Source organism: Stegostoma tigrinum, chromosome 31, assembly GCF_030684315.1.
Source record: "Stegostoma tigrinum isolate sSteTig4 chromosome 31, sSteTig4.hap1, whole genome shotgun sequence".
NCBI classification, from domain to species: Eukaryota; Metazoa; Chordata; class Chondrichthyes; order Orectolobiformes; family Stegostomatidae; genus Stegostoma; species Stegostoma tigrinum.
Genome location: NC_081384.1, coordinates 38,038,560 through 38,053,701, shown reverse-complemented (window position 1 = coordinate 38,053,701; position 15,142 = coordinate 38,038,560). Strand labels below are relative to the sequence as shown.

The window sequence follows — 15,142 nt, the reverse complement described above, 5'->3', positions numbered from 1 at the left end:
TGGCACATCAAACGCTCTGGCAATCATAGAATCATGGAAAAAGGTCCTTCAATTTATCAATCTGTGCTGCCAAAAGTACATAAATCTGCACTAGACCCCCTATCCAGCACTAGCCCTATATGTTATCCCATTCCTGGGCTGTCTTGTTACCCACAGTTGACGGTGTAGAGAAGGTGCATTACTCAGATCATACAACAAATATAGGTCAGCTTTGTAGCCTTGGTTCCTGAAGAGGATATTTGAATATAAAGGAATTCCCCCTATGTTAGTATTGCTAATGCTAACCTGACCTTGGCTTCTACTTACATAATTCTATTTTGGGACCAAGTTATCACATTCCAAATAAAGTAACAAGGCATGTTTTTGAATTCATTTTATCAAATTTCCTTGAGTTAAAAGGATGATTTTTTTTTCTAATGACAGCATTAGAGTTGTTGGTACATGTTGCAGGCTCTATTTGCATTAAACCTGGAGATTTTATTACACTCAGTTTCCATGTTATTTCAAAACAACAAATGCAAATAGTTAGAGAAAATTAAATGAAAACAGCTGTTTTTTCTCCCTGCAGTATCAAGCACTACAGTGTCAAGCAGATTAATCTTCAATTGCAGGAGGATCCAGGTCATTCCTGAAGGGGTTGACCATCCTGGGTGTTAGCGATAAATGAACAGCTCTCCAGATATAGTGACTGAAACTGAACTGGAGAAAGGTCCATGCTACAGACATACCTGACGTAAGGAACACTTGAAGGAATGTGGAATTTTGCACCAGGATCAAAATCTTCCTCTGATCGAGCAACAGGAGGACACACACCCTGATATTTTAACCTGGAGAAGAAAAGTACAAGATAAGCTGGACACTGGCCTGGGCTGCACCCTAGCCTCAAACTTAGGGCTGACATAGGATGACTTTGTTAGGCCTGAGTCTTTGGAGACTTTCTCACCTTGCTGTGTGCAGGTATGGTTTCTTTACTGTATGTAAATACTTTTACTGAATAACTCACAGAAGAAAGACCTTCCATAGAGTCTTTCCTATCCCGGGAATATCTGAAAACTCTACATGGTCAATTGAGTTACATTTGAAGTAGATGCTGCTATATTGTGGGTGATCTGCTTGGGGCTTGGTAAACATTTCAACTTACAGAAGTGCCAGCTTCCCTCTTTTTCACATAAAACCATTCACAAAGGGGGTTACGAGGTTCCCTTGGCTATCCATTATAGCAGGGGGAATGTTGCTCATTAGCTCACACATTGAGGGCCAGCATTTATTACCTGGTCCTAATCGTTGAGAGGGCAGTATAAGAGTCAACCACATTGCTGCGGGTCTCGTGTCACATGCAGACCAGAGCAGGTAAGGATGGCAGGTTCCTTCCCCAAAGAGCAGTCAGCGATGGACTTGTGTTCACCATCAGACTCCTCCATCTGCTGTGGTGGGGATTGAAACTGAGGTCCCCAGAACATTAGCTGGGTTTCTGGATTAGCAGTCCAGTGATAATAACCCCAGGCCTTCAGCTGGCGACAACAGTAGTGAAAAATATAGATTGTTAATGTCTAATGAAAGAAATACATTTTGTGTTATCAGTCAGATAACCAGGCTATCAGTTACCCTAAATGCTCCCTCCGCAACCTATAATTGTATATATAATATATATATAGTTTTAATAGGTGGAAAATCAAACAGGAACATGTCAGAAATGGAAAATTCCAGCCTTCTCGTTTAATGTTGCAGTGAGAATGTGTTCGGTTAGAAACTAAATCTTGATTTGCTACTAAACTTTGTTGTCTTCAAAAGTAGTATATTTGGCACTGAACTACTGTCAAAGTGGCAATATGCTCCGACTCATAGTTGTGCTATGTAATTGATGTGACATACAAGGCATTTGTTTTGTATATACAGTTGTAATCACCATCAGGCCATTAGTAGATGAGTAAAACAGAGCTCGGAATTGAAAATGATCCACAACTACAAACACAGACCAAAGAATTACAAATTAACAGAGAGAGAGAGAGAGAGAGAGGGGGAGAGAGTCACCGATGCACACAAAACGATGAGTGAGACCTATAATACAGATGCAGAAAGAAAGGGAGGACATTATCGGAGGTGGGGAGGTGAGAGAAGAAGAACAGAGCAGGAATAATGTCATCATAAATTAAATCACTGAGTAAAAGGAAGCGAGGGAATGAAAGTCACATGGAGCGTAAGAAAATGCATTTGGCAAGAAAGCAAAACTACAGACATAGCATGAGGAAGAAACAGAAAGTAATGAGAAAGCATTGAATATTCAGTCAAGGCATTCTGAAAAGGAATTAGATGGTCATTTAGAAAGGAATACAAATTGTTATGGGGAGAAAATGAAGGAGGGCTCTAAACGAACTGCTTATTCAGAGAGGCAGAGAGGACATGATAGGCCAAATAGCTTCTTTCTACAATTCTTGTTTTACTGAGAGCCTAATGCTGCTCTAGCCCAGGAAATATTCAGCATTCCTGAAGACTGGAGTCAGGAAGGCCAGGGAAAGTGGAGATACAGGCAGAGGGATGGTGGGACAATGGAGCCTGTCGGGTGTTCCAGGGAATCTGAGATGCCAAACAGAAGGCGGTACTTAGTGGGGTGAAAGGTGTTTCTGGGGAGGTCTAGTAGGATTCAGCGGAGGCCTGCAGACTAAAGGGAAATTGTATGAAGGGAAAGGTAGTGTCTCGGTTGGCCTGATAGGAGGATCCAGAGATGGGAATGAAGAATGTAAAGTGTAAAAAATTATATTACATTGCATAAGAAGAGAAAGCTGACTCGTTCTCAGGTAAGCACTGACTGGTGGAGGGAGATATTGTCATGGAGAACATATCAATTAAGTGATAAGCAATAATTTACCACCAAACTTCAGTTAAATTTAGACAAGGCCAGTTGACTGATTGCTCAAGAGGCATTCTGTTCATGGACTCTGTCTCTTGCTTGTAATTGCTGTGTTTGTCTTACTCACATTTCTCTCTCTCTGATACTCATGATGAGTATCTGTTGCTGTGTCTTTCTCTCTCTATTACTCAATGTCTGTCTCTCTCTTTCACTTTCTTCTGCTGCGGACTCTCCATCCGGTCTTAGTCATAATTCCTCTCTTTCTGCACTTCTGATTGTCCCTTGCTCTTTCACTCTCTCTGTTACTCCCACTCTGTCTGTCTCCTCTTCTGTTATTCAATGCCTCCCTCTCTCTCACTGTTACCTACAGTTGGAGCATTTCTCTTTTCTATGATGTACAGCTCTTTCTTCTGTTAATTTTTGTTCTTTGACTCTGGTGTTATTTTCTTTGCAGTTATTCCTGTATTATACCTGAGATTCCACCATTCCTGGTTGTAAATATCCTTTGGGATCCGCCCATCGAACACCTTCCATCGCCATTGGTCCATGAGGTAGCCAAATGGAAGGAAAGCAATCTTGTCCAACGCGATGCTCATCAGGTAGTTAATATCACTCGCTGGGAAAGAGAAATGGCTAGAAATTATATTTCATAATTTGCCTTGTTATTTAAAGAAATAACTACTTCTCGAAAATAATTGGAAGAGCAAAATGAGGTGGCATAGGCTTGGAAGGCTGAAGGGGCTGTTCCTGTGTTTCATTGTTCTTTGTTGTGTGAACTTCCTTGAAACAAAGGTATGGTTTTGGTGGACCCATGTTGACAGACTGAACATAGCAACTGCACAATATGATGCAATTTAGAAAGGTAATCTCGCCCATTTTAGCAATCCATCTTCTTCCTTATCACAGTATATATCTGCTCCTGAATTTTAGTTTTCTTTTGTATCACTATAGGATTTGGAAATGCTCCTTATCTGTTGTGTGCTTTTTGACAATTGAACAAGTTGATAGCAACCCTTAATTTGTCTCTCAATAGTTGAAGTTAATCTCAATTTGTCCAGCTATGAAATATATAACTGAGTTCTTCATATAACACATGATATTTACACATTGAGACAATCACACCTCATATCCTACTACCTAGGTTGAAGATAACCAGTTTATGAAATCTTTCCTCAAAGCTCAGTCCCAAAGATACCGGGATCTGCCTCAGGGTCCATTTGTGAATCATAGAGAATTTTACCAAGCCTCCTCCAGCAGCACCTACCAAATCCATGACCACGACCACCTAGAAGGAAAAAGGCAGCAGATATATGGGAACACCACCTCCTGTAAGTTCCCTTCCGAGCCACTCAGCATCCTGAGTCGGAAACATAACATCGTTTCGCCAGTATCAAACTCTGTTCCCAATAACACTGTGAGAGTACTTGTACCAAACGGACCACAGGCTCTTCAGGGCTGTGGCTCATCATTTCTCAAGGCTAACTAGGGATGGGGCAATAAATGTTGACCCTGTCAGCGATGCCTGCATCCCGCGAATGAATAAACAAAAATCCAATGTGACCAATGCTGGAACATCATGCACTATTGGATGAAGGCCATAGCAGAAAACTGGCCAATATGTACTGAGTTTTCAAATCAACATTCAAAGCAAATTGGACACAGATATTTTGGGCGTTTAACACATGCACCCATTATTTCAGCCTTGTTGCTTTTTTCTTCTATTCATTTGTGGGATGAGGGCGTCTCTGCTTGGCCAGCATTTCTTGCCCATCCCTAGGTGCCCTTGAGAAGGTGGTGGTGAGCTGCCATCTTCCTGCATTCCTCCTGCTATTAAAGAGGGAATTCCAGGTTTTTAACCCAGTGACAGTGAAGGAACAGTGATATATTTCCAAGTCAGGATGGTGAGTGACTTGGAGGGGAACTTGGAGGTGGTGGTGTTCCTATATGTCTGATGCCCTTGTTCTTCTGGATGGGAGTGGTTGTGAGTTTGGAAGGTGCTGTCTGAGGAGCTTTGGAGAATTTCTGCAGTGCATCTTGTAGATAGCGCACACTGTGAAGTGATACCTGCTTCTATCTCCCCTGGAATCAATTTCCCATCTTTTCTCAGACTATAACCAGAATTACCAGTAAATTCAATTCTGGTAGCTCTGCCTTGAGATGGAGCTGAATGATACAATTAGAACATGTAGTGTGAGCATCGCAAGTTACAATACCTTTAGCTGTTGACAGTGGGGTCTTGCCTAACTCTGATGTTCTTGCCTTCTTTGGCATGCTCACGCCCCACAAGAGCAGCCAATTGGATAAAGGATAATCCTCAGTTAGTGATATATAATTCCCATTTAATCTTAAATAATAACTGTTTGTGTGATATTTATTCAGATGAAATGAAGGGGGCCTCTCCATAATCCATTGGAACTGACTAAACCCAATGAACCAGAACAGACAGAAACTGTCAACTTACATGGACATCCTGTCATTTTTTCACTTGATGCAGGAGCAAGTGTTACTGTCTTGTCAGACTAGTTACCACGTCTGAAGAGACAGAAGTTGTAGCCCCCAGGAATAAGACTACATCGTGCAGGTAGATTAATTATCAGTGATACAAGAACGCTACAAATTATTCCACAATGAAACACAGCTAAGAGAGTTGAAAACATGTACATTATTTGCAGTTGATCAGCTTTTTTTTTGATCTACATGCCATCTACACATATCAACGCCATCAGAAGGTTTGGAGGAAATCCCAGGGAGCAACTGATCCCAGAAACAAACCATTATCCAAACACTGGCCCAGGAACAAACTGTTACTGGCCTACCAGTCAATGATAACCAGTAAAATGCTTCATTCCCAGACTCAAGATGAAACTCAAAGAAAAGATTGAATCTTTGAGGTCACTTATGCCAGCATCAGACAGCTGTTTAAAATTGTCAACATCGGGGAAGTCTCAGACTCGTCAGGATAGATGGGTGGCATTGTGATAGCACTGATGCATCATAGCACCAGGGGCCTGGGTTCAATTCCAAGTTTGAGTGGCAGTCTGTGTAAAGGTTGTTTGTTAGTTATGTGTGCAGGGTAGAAGGCTAAGCAAATGGAGGTGTTGCACTAATGAAGAAATCAGATTCATCTACAGCTGCCACAGAAGTTCAAGGGTCCAAGCTCCCCTTTAGAGAATTGAACATTAAATCCAAACTTATACTTCAGAGCAGTTCTTAGTAAGTTTCCAACGATTGTCAGTTATTCACTCCTGGTGTTGCACTGTTGAAGGTGTTGGTGGTGTTACATTGTCAGAGGTGTTTTGCTAAGTTTGGTGCTATGGGCACTGCATGATTGGAGGTGTTGAGCAGTGCTGTACTTTGCTTTGATTTATTATTGTCACATGTGCCAGATTACAGTGAAGAGTATTGTATTGTGTGCTATGCAGACAAGTCATACCTTACATAATTACATCAGGGTAACAGAACAGAACAGAATGCAGAAGATAGTGGTATAGCTACCGAGAAGGTGCAGAGAAAGATTAAATCTAACATATGAGGGATCTTACGACAGCCGGGAAGAAGCTGTTCTTGAATCTATTGGTACGTGTTTCCAAACTTTTGTATCTCCTGACTGACAGAAGCAGGTGGAAGAGAGTGTAACTGGGGTGGGAGGGGTCTTTGATTGCATTGGCTGCTTTCGTGAGATAGTAAGAAATATAGATTAAGTCAATGGAAGGAGGGCTGGTTTTCATAATGGACTGAACTGTGTTTACAATTCTCTGTAATTTCTTATGGTCTTGTGCAGAGCAGTTGCCATACCAAGCTGTGATGCAGCTAGTTAGGATTCTTTCTATAGTACGTCTATAAAAATTGGTGAGTGTCATTAAGGGCATGCTGAATTTCCTTAGCCTTCTGAAGGTGCGCACTGTTGAAGATGTGGGGATTTGGAGGCAATGTGTTGTCTGTGTTGTATAGTCAGGTCTCCACTGTGAAGGTACTCTGTTGTGGATTATCCAATGTCCAAGCTGCTGTGTGGTTGGTGCTGTCAGTGCTGTGCTGTGGTACTGCACTGTAGGTGCTGCATGGTTAGTGTTGTTTGTCTAAGGTGCTGCAACTTTCATGCTGTGCTGCTGGTGCAGCATTGTCTAAAGTATTGCACTGTAGGTGCTGCATTGTTTGTGTTGTACTGTCGGTTCTGCAGGGTCATTATGCAATCTCACAGATGCTGCATTATGAATGTTGCTTTACCAGAATGATGCCTGGACTGCAAAAGTTAAGGTACAAGGAGAGATTCTTCTCTAGGGGAAGACACTCAGGTTGCAGATTGGAAGGTTAAGGGGTGATTAATTGGAGATTTCAAAAACATGAAACAATGAAACACTGTTTTAACAGAGGGAAACTATTTCAGCTTGTTTGGGAATCTCAGGCTAGGGAGGCAAATTATTGCCAGGGAACTTGATCATTCCTTTCCCAATGTAAAAGCAGTTGATGTTCAGTCAATTGGTAATTTCAGATCTGGGACTGATAGGTTTCTAATAGTCAAAGACATTCAGGGTTAGCAGGAATTTATGAAATTCATCAGATCAGCCATGAACTTAATGAATAGTGAAACAGGATTAAGGGACTAAGTGGCCTCTTTCATAAAGCAAACATCTTTCAGTCCTTTTGTGGTGCAATGGGAGTGTCTCTGCCTCTGACCCAGAAGCTTGTGTTCAAGTCCCACTTGCTCTAGAGATATGCACCGATATCTCTGAAGAGGTTGATTTGAAATGATCGAAGCCAAACTTTCCATCACACTGTCCAATGGAGATCCTCAAATGACAACATAAGTGTCTCAGCTCAATTCTGCTGTTATTCAACATGCAGCCTAATAACAAGGGGGCAGCCTGGTGCCTTTCACTGGCAATGGTATCGTTCTTCTTTGAGGCGTCCTCTGTGCCCGCTGAAGGCAGCTCATCCAACCCCTTGAAATATCTCCTGTTAGCTTTCCAAACTCAGCCCCCTCCTACCCCTGCCTCCCTCTCTCCTCATTAGGATTTGCTGATACCTTGGAATTACTTCAGCCTCCCTCCTTTTCCCTAGAGACTGCCTGTAGTGCTAACTGTCAGCGCTCTGAGGCTGGCCTTTCAATCCCAGACGGGGAGGGAAGTCTCACCACTAGTTAATGTTAAATGGCTGCATGCAGCTGTTATTGGTGAGGGTATGGCCATCTCAGGGGGGCGAAACCTGAAATCTGATAAGTCCTGCCCGCTGAGTTAAAGCCATCAGCCACCAGAGCCCATCATAGTCTCATTACTAGACCTCTGTGTGGGTACCAGCTGGCAAACATTGCCCTTGCAGCTCAGTGACATGCCACAGAAACGAGGCTGCAGTTACCTTGGTTGTCTTCCACCTTGTCAAGGAGCCCGATGCTGTGGAGATGTTTGGGAGTAGATACCGACAGAGCCATCACATCACCAATGGCCTCATGAAACCCAGGGTTAGCGCCGTCTCGGAATGAGATGTGCTGGTCTTTGTACTGAAGGAAATACTGAACGTGGCCCATTTCATGGTGCACTGTTATCAGGTCTTCCATGTTCACCACTGTGCACTGTTTGATCCTGACAGAACAACAAACAACAACCTGAGAGGATCTTTGTAACACTTAACAAAGGAAGCGACTCTCTGAGGAAACCACTGTTTGGGGGAATTATGAAGAGGTTGGCTCAGTGGTTAGCACTGCTGCCCCACAACACCAGGGACCTGGGCTCAAGCCCACCTCTTGGGCAGCTGTTGGTGTGGAGTTTGCATGTTCTTCCTGTGTCTACAGAGATTTCCTCCCACAAACCAAAGATGTATAGGTTAGGTGGATTGGCCATGTTTAATTGTCTCATAGTGTCTAGGCATGTGCAGGCTGGTTGGGTTAGCCATGGAAAATGTGAAGTTCCAGGGATGAGACCATGTAGGGTAAAGGGGGGCCAGGGGATGCTGGCTCAGATTTTGTTTGGAGGAATTGCGCAGTTTGTGTGGTACTCGCTGACCTTGGTACACAAAACAGAACAGCACAGTGACTCAGTGTTGAGCGTTGCTGCTTCACATTGCCAGGGGCCCGGCTTCAATTCAACCCCCAGGTCTGTGTGGACCTTGCACATTCCCTCTTGTGTCTGAGATAATAAAATGTGGGGCTGGATGAACACAGCAGGCCAAGCAGCATCTCAGGAGCACAAAAGCTGACGTTTCGGGCCTAGACCCTTCATCAGAGAGGGGGATGGGGGGAGGGAACTGGAATAAATAGGGAGAGAGGGGGAGGCGGACCGAAGATGGAGAGTAAAGAAGATAGGTGGAGAGGGTGTAGGTGGGGAAGTAGGGAGGGGATAGGTCAGTCCAGGGAAGACGGACAGGTCAAGGAGGTGGGATGAGGTTAGTAGGTAGCTGGGAGTGCGGCTTGGGGTGGGAGGAAGGGATGGGTGAGAGGAAGAACCGGTTAGGGAGGCAGAGACAGGTTGGACTGGTTTTGGGATGCAGTGGGTGGGGGGGAAGAGCTGGGCTGGTTGTGTGGTGCAGTGGGGGGAGGGGATGAACTGGGCTGGTTTAGGGATGCAGTGGGGGAAGGGGAGATTTTGAAACTGGTGAAGTCCACATTGATACCATATGGCTGCAGGGTTCCCAGGCGGAATATAAGTTGCTGTTCCTGCAACCTTCGGGTGGCATCATTGTGGCAGTGCAGGAGGCCCATGATGGACATGTCATCAAGAGAATGGGAGGGGGAGTGGAAATGGTTTGCGACTGGGAGGTGCAGTTGTTTGTTACGAACTGAGCGGAGGTGTTCTGCAAAGCGGTCCCCAAGCCTCCGCTTGGTTTCCCCAATGTAGAGGAAGCCGCACCGGGTACAGTGGATGCAGTATACCACATTGGCAGATGTGCAGGTGAACCTCTGCTTAATGTGGAATGTCATCTTGGGGCCTGGGATGGGGGTGAGGGAGGAGGTGTGGGGACAAGTGTAGCATTTCCTGCGGTTGCAGGGGAAGGTGCCGGGTACGGTGGGGTTGGAGGGCAGTGTGGAGCGAACAAGGGAGTCACGGAGAGAGTGGTCTCTCCGGAAAGCAGACAGGGGAGGGGATGGAAAAATGTCTTGGGTGGTGGGGTCGGATTGTAAATGGCGGAAGTGTCGGAGGATAATGCGTTGTATCCGGAGGTTGGTAGGGTGGTGTGTGAGAACGAGGGGGATCCTCTTGGGGCGGTTGTGGCGGGGGCGGGGTGTGAGGGATGTGTCGCGGGAGATGCGGGAGACGCGGTCAAGGGCGTTCTCAATCACCGTGGGGGGAAAGTTGCGGTCCTTAAAGAACTTGGACATCTGGGATGTGCGGGAGTGGAATGTCTTATCGTGGGAGCAGATGCGGCGGAGGCGGAGGAATTGGGAATAGGGGATGGAATTTTTGCAGGAGGGTGGGTGGGAGGAGGTGTATTCTAGGTAGCTGTGGGAGTCGGTGGGCTTGAAATGGACATCAGTTACAAGCTGGTTGCCTGAGATGGAGACTGAGAGGTCCAGGAAGGTGAGGGATGTGCTGGAGATGGCCCAGGTGAACTGAAGGTTGGGGTGGAAGGTGTTGGTGAAGTGGATGAACTGTTCGAGCTCCTCTGGGGAGCAAGAGGCGGCGCCGATACAGTCATCAATGTACCGGAGGAAGAGGTGGGGTTTGGGGCCTGTGTAGGTGCGGAAGATGGACTGTTCCACGTAACCTACAAAGAGGCAGGCATAGCTTTTATCAGAGAGGGGGATGGGGGGAGGGAACTGGAATAAATAGGGAGAGAGGGGGAGGCGGACCGAAGATGGAGAGTAAAGAAGATAGGTGGAGAGGGTGTAGGTGGGGAGGTAGGGAGGGGATAGGTCAGTCCAGGGAAGACGGACAGGTCAAGGAGGTGGGATGAGGTTAGTAGGTAGCTGGGGGTGCGGCTTGGGGTGGGAGGAAGGGATGGGTGAGAGGAAGAACCGGTTAGGGAGGCAGAGACAGGTTGGACTGGTTTTGGGATGCAGTGGGTGGGGGGGAAGAGCTGGGCTGGTTGTGTGGTGCAGTGGGGGGAGGGGATGAACTGGGCTGGTTTAGGGATGCAGTGGGGGAAGGGGAGATGTTGTGTCTGCGTGGGTTTCCTCCGGGTGCGCTGGTTTCCTCCCACAGTCCAAAGATGCATATGTTAGGTGGATTGGCAAAGGAAATGCAAGGTTACATACAGGGTGGGTCTGGATGAGATGCTTTTTGGAAGGTGTGTGGTCTAAATGGGACAAATGGCCTGCTTCCTCACTGTAGGGATTCTATCCTATGCCCGTCACCAACATGGGATTATTGACTGATCACATTAGAAGTTGCTACAGGTGGTGTAGGACCTCTAACTATCAGGTGAACAGGATCTAAAGGAGAAAGCACTAGCACCATGATATTGCAGCGTGGTTGAGAGGAAGGGTCAGGAATTCTGGAGTAAAGCAGTGGCAGGGAACTGTCGCGATGACGAGCACAGTTTCTTCTTAAAACAAGCCATTCAGCAGCTGGCGGCTAATGGCCATGCAGCAATCGATAGTTCTATGCTAACTCAGCTTAATGGATACCACTTCAGTGAGAGAAACACAGTTAGCATTTAGATAAAGACCTGTTGGGTTTTCTGATGGCACAGTTTTATAACTGCAGGGTGGACCCATTTTTAAAAAAAAATCATTCATGGGATGCAGACATCGCAGGCTAGGACGGTATTTATTGCCCAGAGGACACTTAAGAGCCATCCACATTGCTGTGGGTCTGGAGACACACATAGGCAAGGCCAGGTAAGGATGGCAGTTTCTTTCCCAAAAGGGCATTAGTGAACCAGATGGGTTTTTCCCCAACAATTGACAATGGATTCATGGGCATCAGTAGATGCCTAATTCCAGATTTTTATTGGGTTCAAATTTCACAATCTGCTGTGGCAGGATTTGAACCCAGGTACCCCAGAACATAACCTGGACTGCTGGATTAATAATGCAACTATAATACCACTTGGGCAACTTTTCCTCTTTTGTTGCATGGTGGTGAGTGGGGGATGCATTGCAGTTTCTGAATGGTCCATAAAGAGAATGGTCCATAAATTTCCTCCTCACTCCCAGGCTGACTCTGAATGACACGGGAATGTTAATGTTGGGAGAGCTTTCACTCTATCCACGACACCCATGTTTCACCATACTTCACTCAGTTTCTCCTCCAGTTTGTCCCTCTGTCTCTGGATCTACTATCTACAACCGAATACCACTCCGATAAAGATTAAAATCTCCTATTCTCTCCCTTGAGTTCTTCAATAATAATCTTAAATGTGTGCTTTCTTGTTGTTCCTGTCTGATCAGTGATAGACTGGGAAGGGATTCAGTTTAATAGTTACCGAGGAGTTAGAACATAGAACATAGGGCATAGAACATAGAACAGTACAGGCCCTTTGGCCCATGATGTTGTGCCAAACTATTATCCTACTAAGTTCAATCTACCCTGCATTCCCTTCTTTAGTCAGACCAGGTTTATAATCTTCAATGTTCCCTGGGTAGCTGTTAGCTGAACTGAAATGGAACCCTCTGAAATCTTTGACTTTCCTGGAGTCTTTTAGATGGTTGCAGATGCAGGGCAATTTTCAATTTCTCAGGCAATTCCCACATAGCCTGCAATCCTGTGCTGGTTCCAACACTCACCTCCTGTCTACACTGCTCTAATGACCAGCCAGTTCTGAAGAAGGGTCACTGAACCCAAAAAAGTTAATTCAGCTTTCTCTCCACTGCTGAGGCTTTCTAGCAATTTCTGTTGGTGTTTTTGATTCGCTAGCATCTGCAGTTGTTTGTTTTAAACCTGGCATTGGCATCTCCAGGCTTGATCAGTTTAACAAAAGATGCTCATAATTTGAACTCCTGCATCAGCTCTCCCTTAAATCCACCCTACTCCCTTCCAATGATACATTACCCAACACAGAGTACATTCGCCTCTTTTTTAGAGGTTTTGCAATCAATCTGTTCAGAGATATTATTACACTACCTCTATGCTGCAAGAACCTCTTACTCTATTCTTGAAGAAGATCTGCAGTCAAGTGATAGTAACTGTGGTCAGAAACTCAGGACCACACAGCCCATGTTCCGGGTTGTACACACATAATCCATGCTCATACAGAGGGAGTGCTGCACTGTCAGAGGTGATGCTGAGGGAGTGCTGCACTGTCAGAGGTGATACTGAGGGAGTGCTGCACTGTCAGAGGTGATACTGAGGGAGCGCTGCACTGTCAGAGGTGATACTGAGGGAGTGCTGCACTGTCAGAGGTGATACTGAGGGAGTGCTGCACTGTCGGAGGTGATACAGGGGGAGTGCAGCACTGTCAGAGGTGATACAGGGGGAGTGCAGCACTGTCAGAGGTGATACAGAGGGAGTGCTGCACTGTCAGAGGTGATACAGGGGGAGTGCTGCACTGTCGGAGGTGATACAGGGGGAGTGCTGCACTGTCGGAGGTGATACTGAGGGAGTGCTGCACTGTCAGAGGTGATACTGAGGGAGTGCTGCACTGTCAGAGGTGATACAGGGGGAGTGCTGCACTGTCAGAGGTGATACAGGGGGAGTGCTGCACTGTCAGAGGTGATACAGAGGGAGTGCTGCACTGTCAGAGGTGATACAGGGGGAGTGCTGCACTGTCAGAGGTGATACCGAGGGAGTGCTGCACTGTCAGAGGTGATACAGGGGGAGTGCTGCACTGTCAGAGGTGATACAGGGGGAGTGCTGCACTGTCAGAGGTGATACCGAGGGAGTGCTGCACTGTCAGAGGTGATACCGAGGGAGTGCTGCACTGTCAGAGGTGATACCGAGGGAGTGCTGCACTGTCAGAGGTGATACAGAGGGAGTGCTGCACTGTCGGAGGTGATGCTGAGGGAGTGCTGCACTGTCAGAGGTGATACAGAGGGAGTGCTGCACTGTCAGAGGTGATACAGAGGGAGTGCTGCACTGTTGGAGGACCATCTTTTGGATGAGCAGTGAGATATGTCTATCAGAAGGAAATGGAAGACTCACAGCATTTTGTGAGGGAGAACAGGGTTGTTCTAGCCTGACAAATAGTCATCCAATGTCACTAAAAGTAAAGGGGCTTGTCATTACCAGATTACTGTCAGTGGGGCCCAGCCGTGTGCAAGCTCTGTGCTCGAATTCTACCGTATATTAGTGACATTATTCCAAAAGTACATCATTTGCTGTGACTGGAAGTTGCCTCTCAGCAGTACTTTGGCACTGACCTGAAATCTTTCTTATTGAAGAAGTCCCAGGCAGATGCATGGCAAACAACCTCCCTATCTTTTGGCTTTTCGAGCATTGACTTGCTCCAGAATTCCGGTGGCATCGGAATGAGGCCAAGTGATTTGAAGAATTTGTCTGATGCTGTAAACATTTGAATGGGTTTCCAGTTCTGTTGATGACAGAAGGTTGTGTTAAATGCAGCACGATAGACTGAAGCAACAGGAGAAAACTGGGCAGCATAGTGGCTCTTTGGTTAGCGCTGTTGCCTTTCAGCACGAGGGACCCAGGTTTGATTTTACCCTTGGCTGACTGTCTGTGTGGAGTTTGCGTCTTCTTCCTGTGTCCGTGCGGGTTTCCTCCCAGAGCCCAAAGATTCGCAGGTTAGCTGAATTGTCTGCGCTAAATTTCCCATAATGTGTAGGTTCAGTAGATTAGCCATGGGAAAATGTGTGGTCACGAGGGTAGGATCGGGGCTTTATGTGGTTGGGATGCTCTCCCGAGGATTGGTGTACACCTGATAGGCTGAATGGCTTCTTTCTTCACTGTAGGGATTCTAGAAATGCTGTCATCCTGCCCTCAACCTCATGAAACACAGGGCACTTGGACATGAATTCAGAAAGATGACTGATAGTAAATTATTAGTAAATGATACTATAACTTCACAATGCAGTGGTGCATAACTTAAACTTTAGAATATTACTCTAAAAGTTAGATCACAGTTCTACTGAGCTGGCATGGATTTGGATCTGTAAGTACTGAGACTGGAATCTTAACCTTCATGTTTTCGATAGGGATCAGACTGTGCAGGTGCTGGATGGCACTCTGTTGCATGGTCATGTTTACATTGGGATTGCACTGTGCATGAGTGGATTTTGATCACACCATGCCTTTAAATTGGGATCCCACTGTGTGATGGAATGGGATCTCACAGCATGTGGTTAGGTTGGGAACTTACTGTGCAGCGCCAGGTTGCGATCTCCCTTTTTATGTCGAGATCACACTGTAAAGTATTTGGAATGAGATTTTGCCACGCTGGGTAAGATTTTGTCCTTACTTTGTGAGA

At 45.9% G+C, this 15,142-nt stretch overlaps 1 protein-coding gene across 1 annotated transcript in view; it reads right to left on the bottom strand.

The window, feature by feature from the left end:
• The window catches only part of ace (angiotensin I converting enzyme (peptidyl-dipeptidase A) 1), a 135,852-nt gene that overhangs the window by 9,800 nt on the left and 110,910 nt on the right, over window positions 1-15,142 (bottom strand). Inside the window, exons 19-22 of the mRNA XM_059638649.1 lie at window positions 14,079-14,248; window positions 8,201-8,424; window positions 3,320-3,464; window positions 729-827 (exon numbers count right to left, since the gene is read on the bottom strand). Of these exons, the coding sequence (XP_059494632.1) occupies window positions 729-827; window positions 3,320-3,464; window positions 8,201-8,424; window positions 14,079-14,248 (638 nt within the window). The remainder of the gene's footprint in view (window positions 1-728; window positions 828-3,319; window positions 3,465-8,200; window positions 8,425-14,078; window positions 14,249-15,142) is intronic.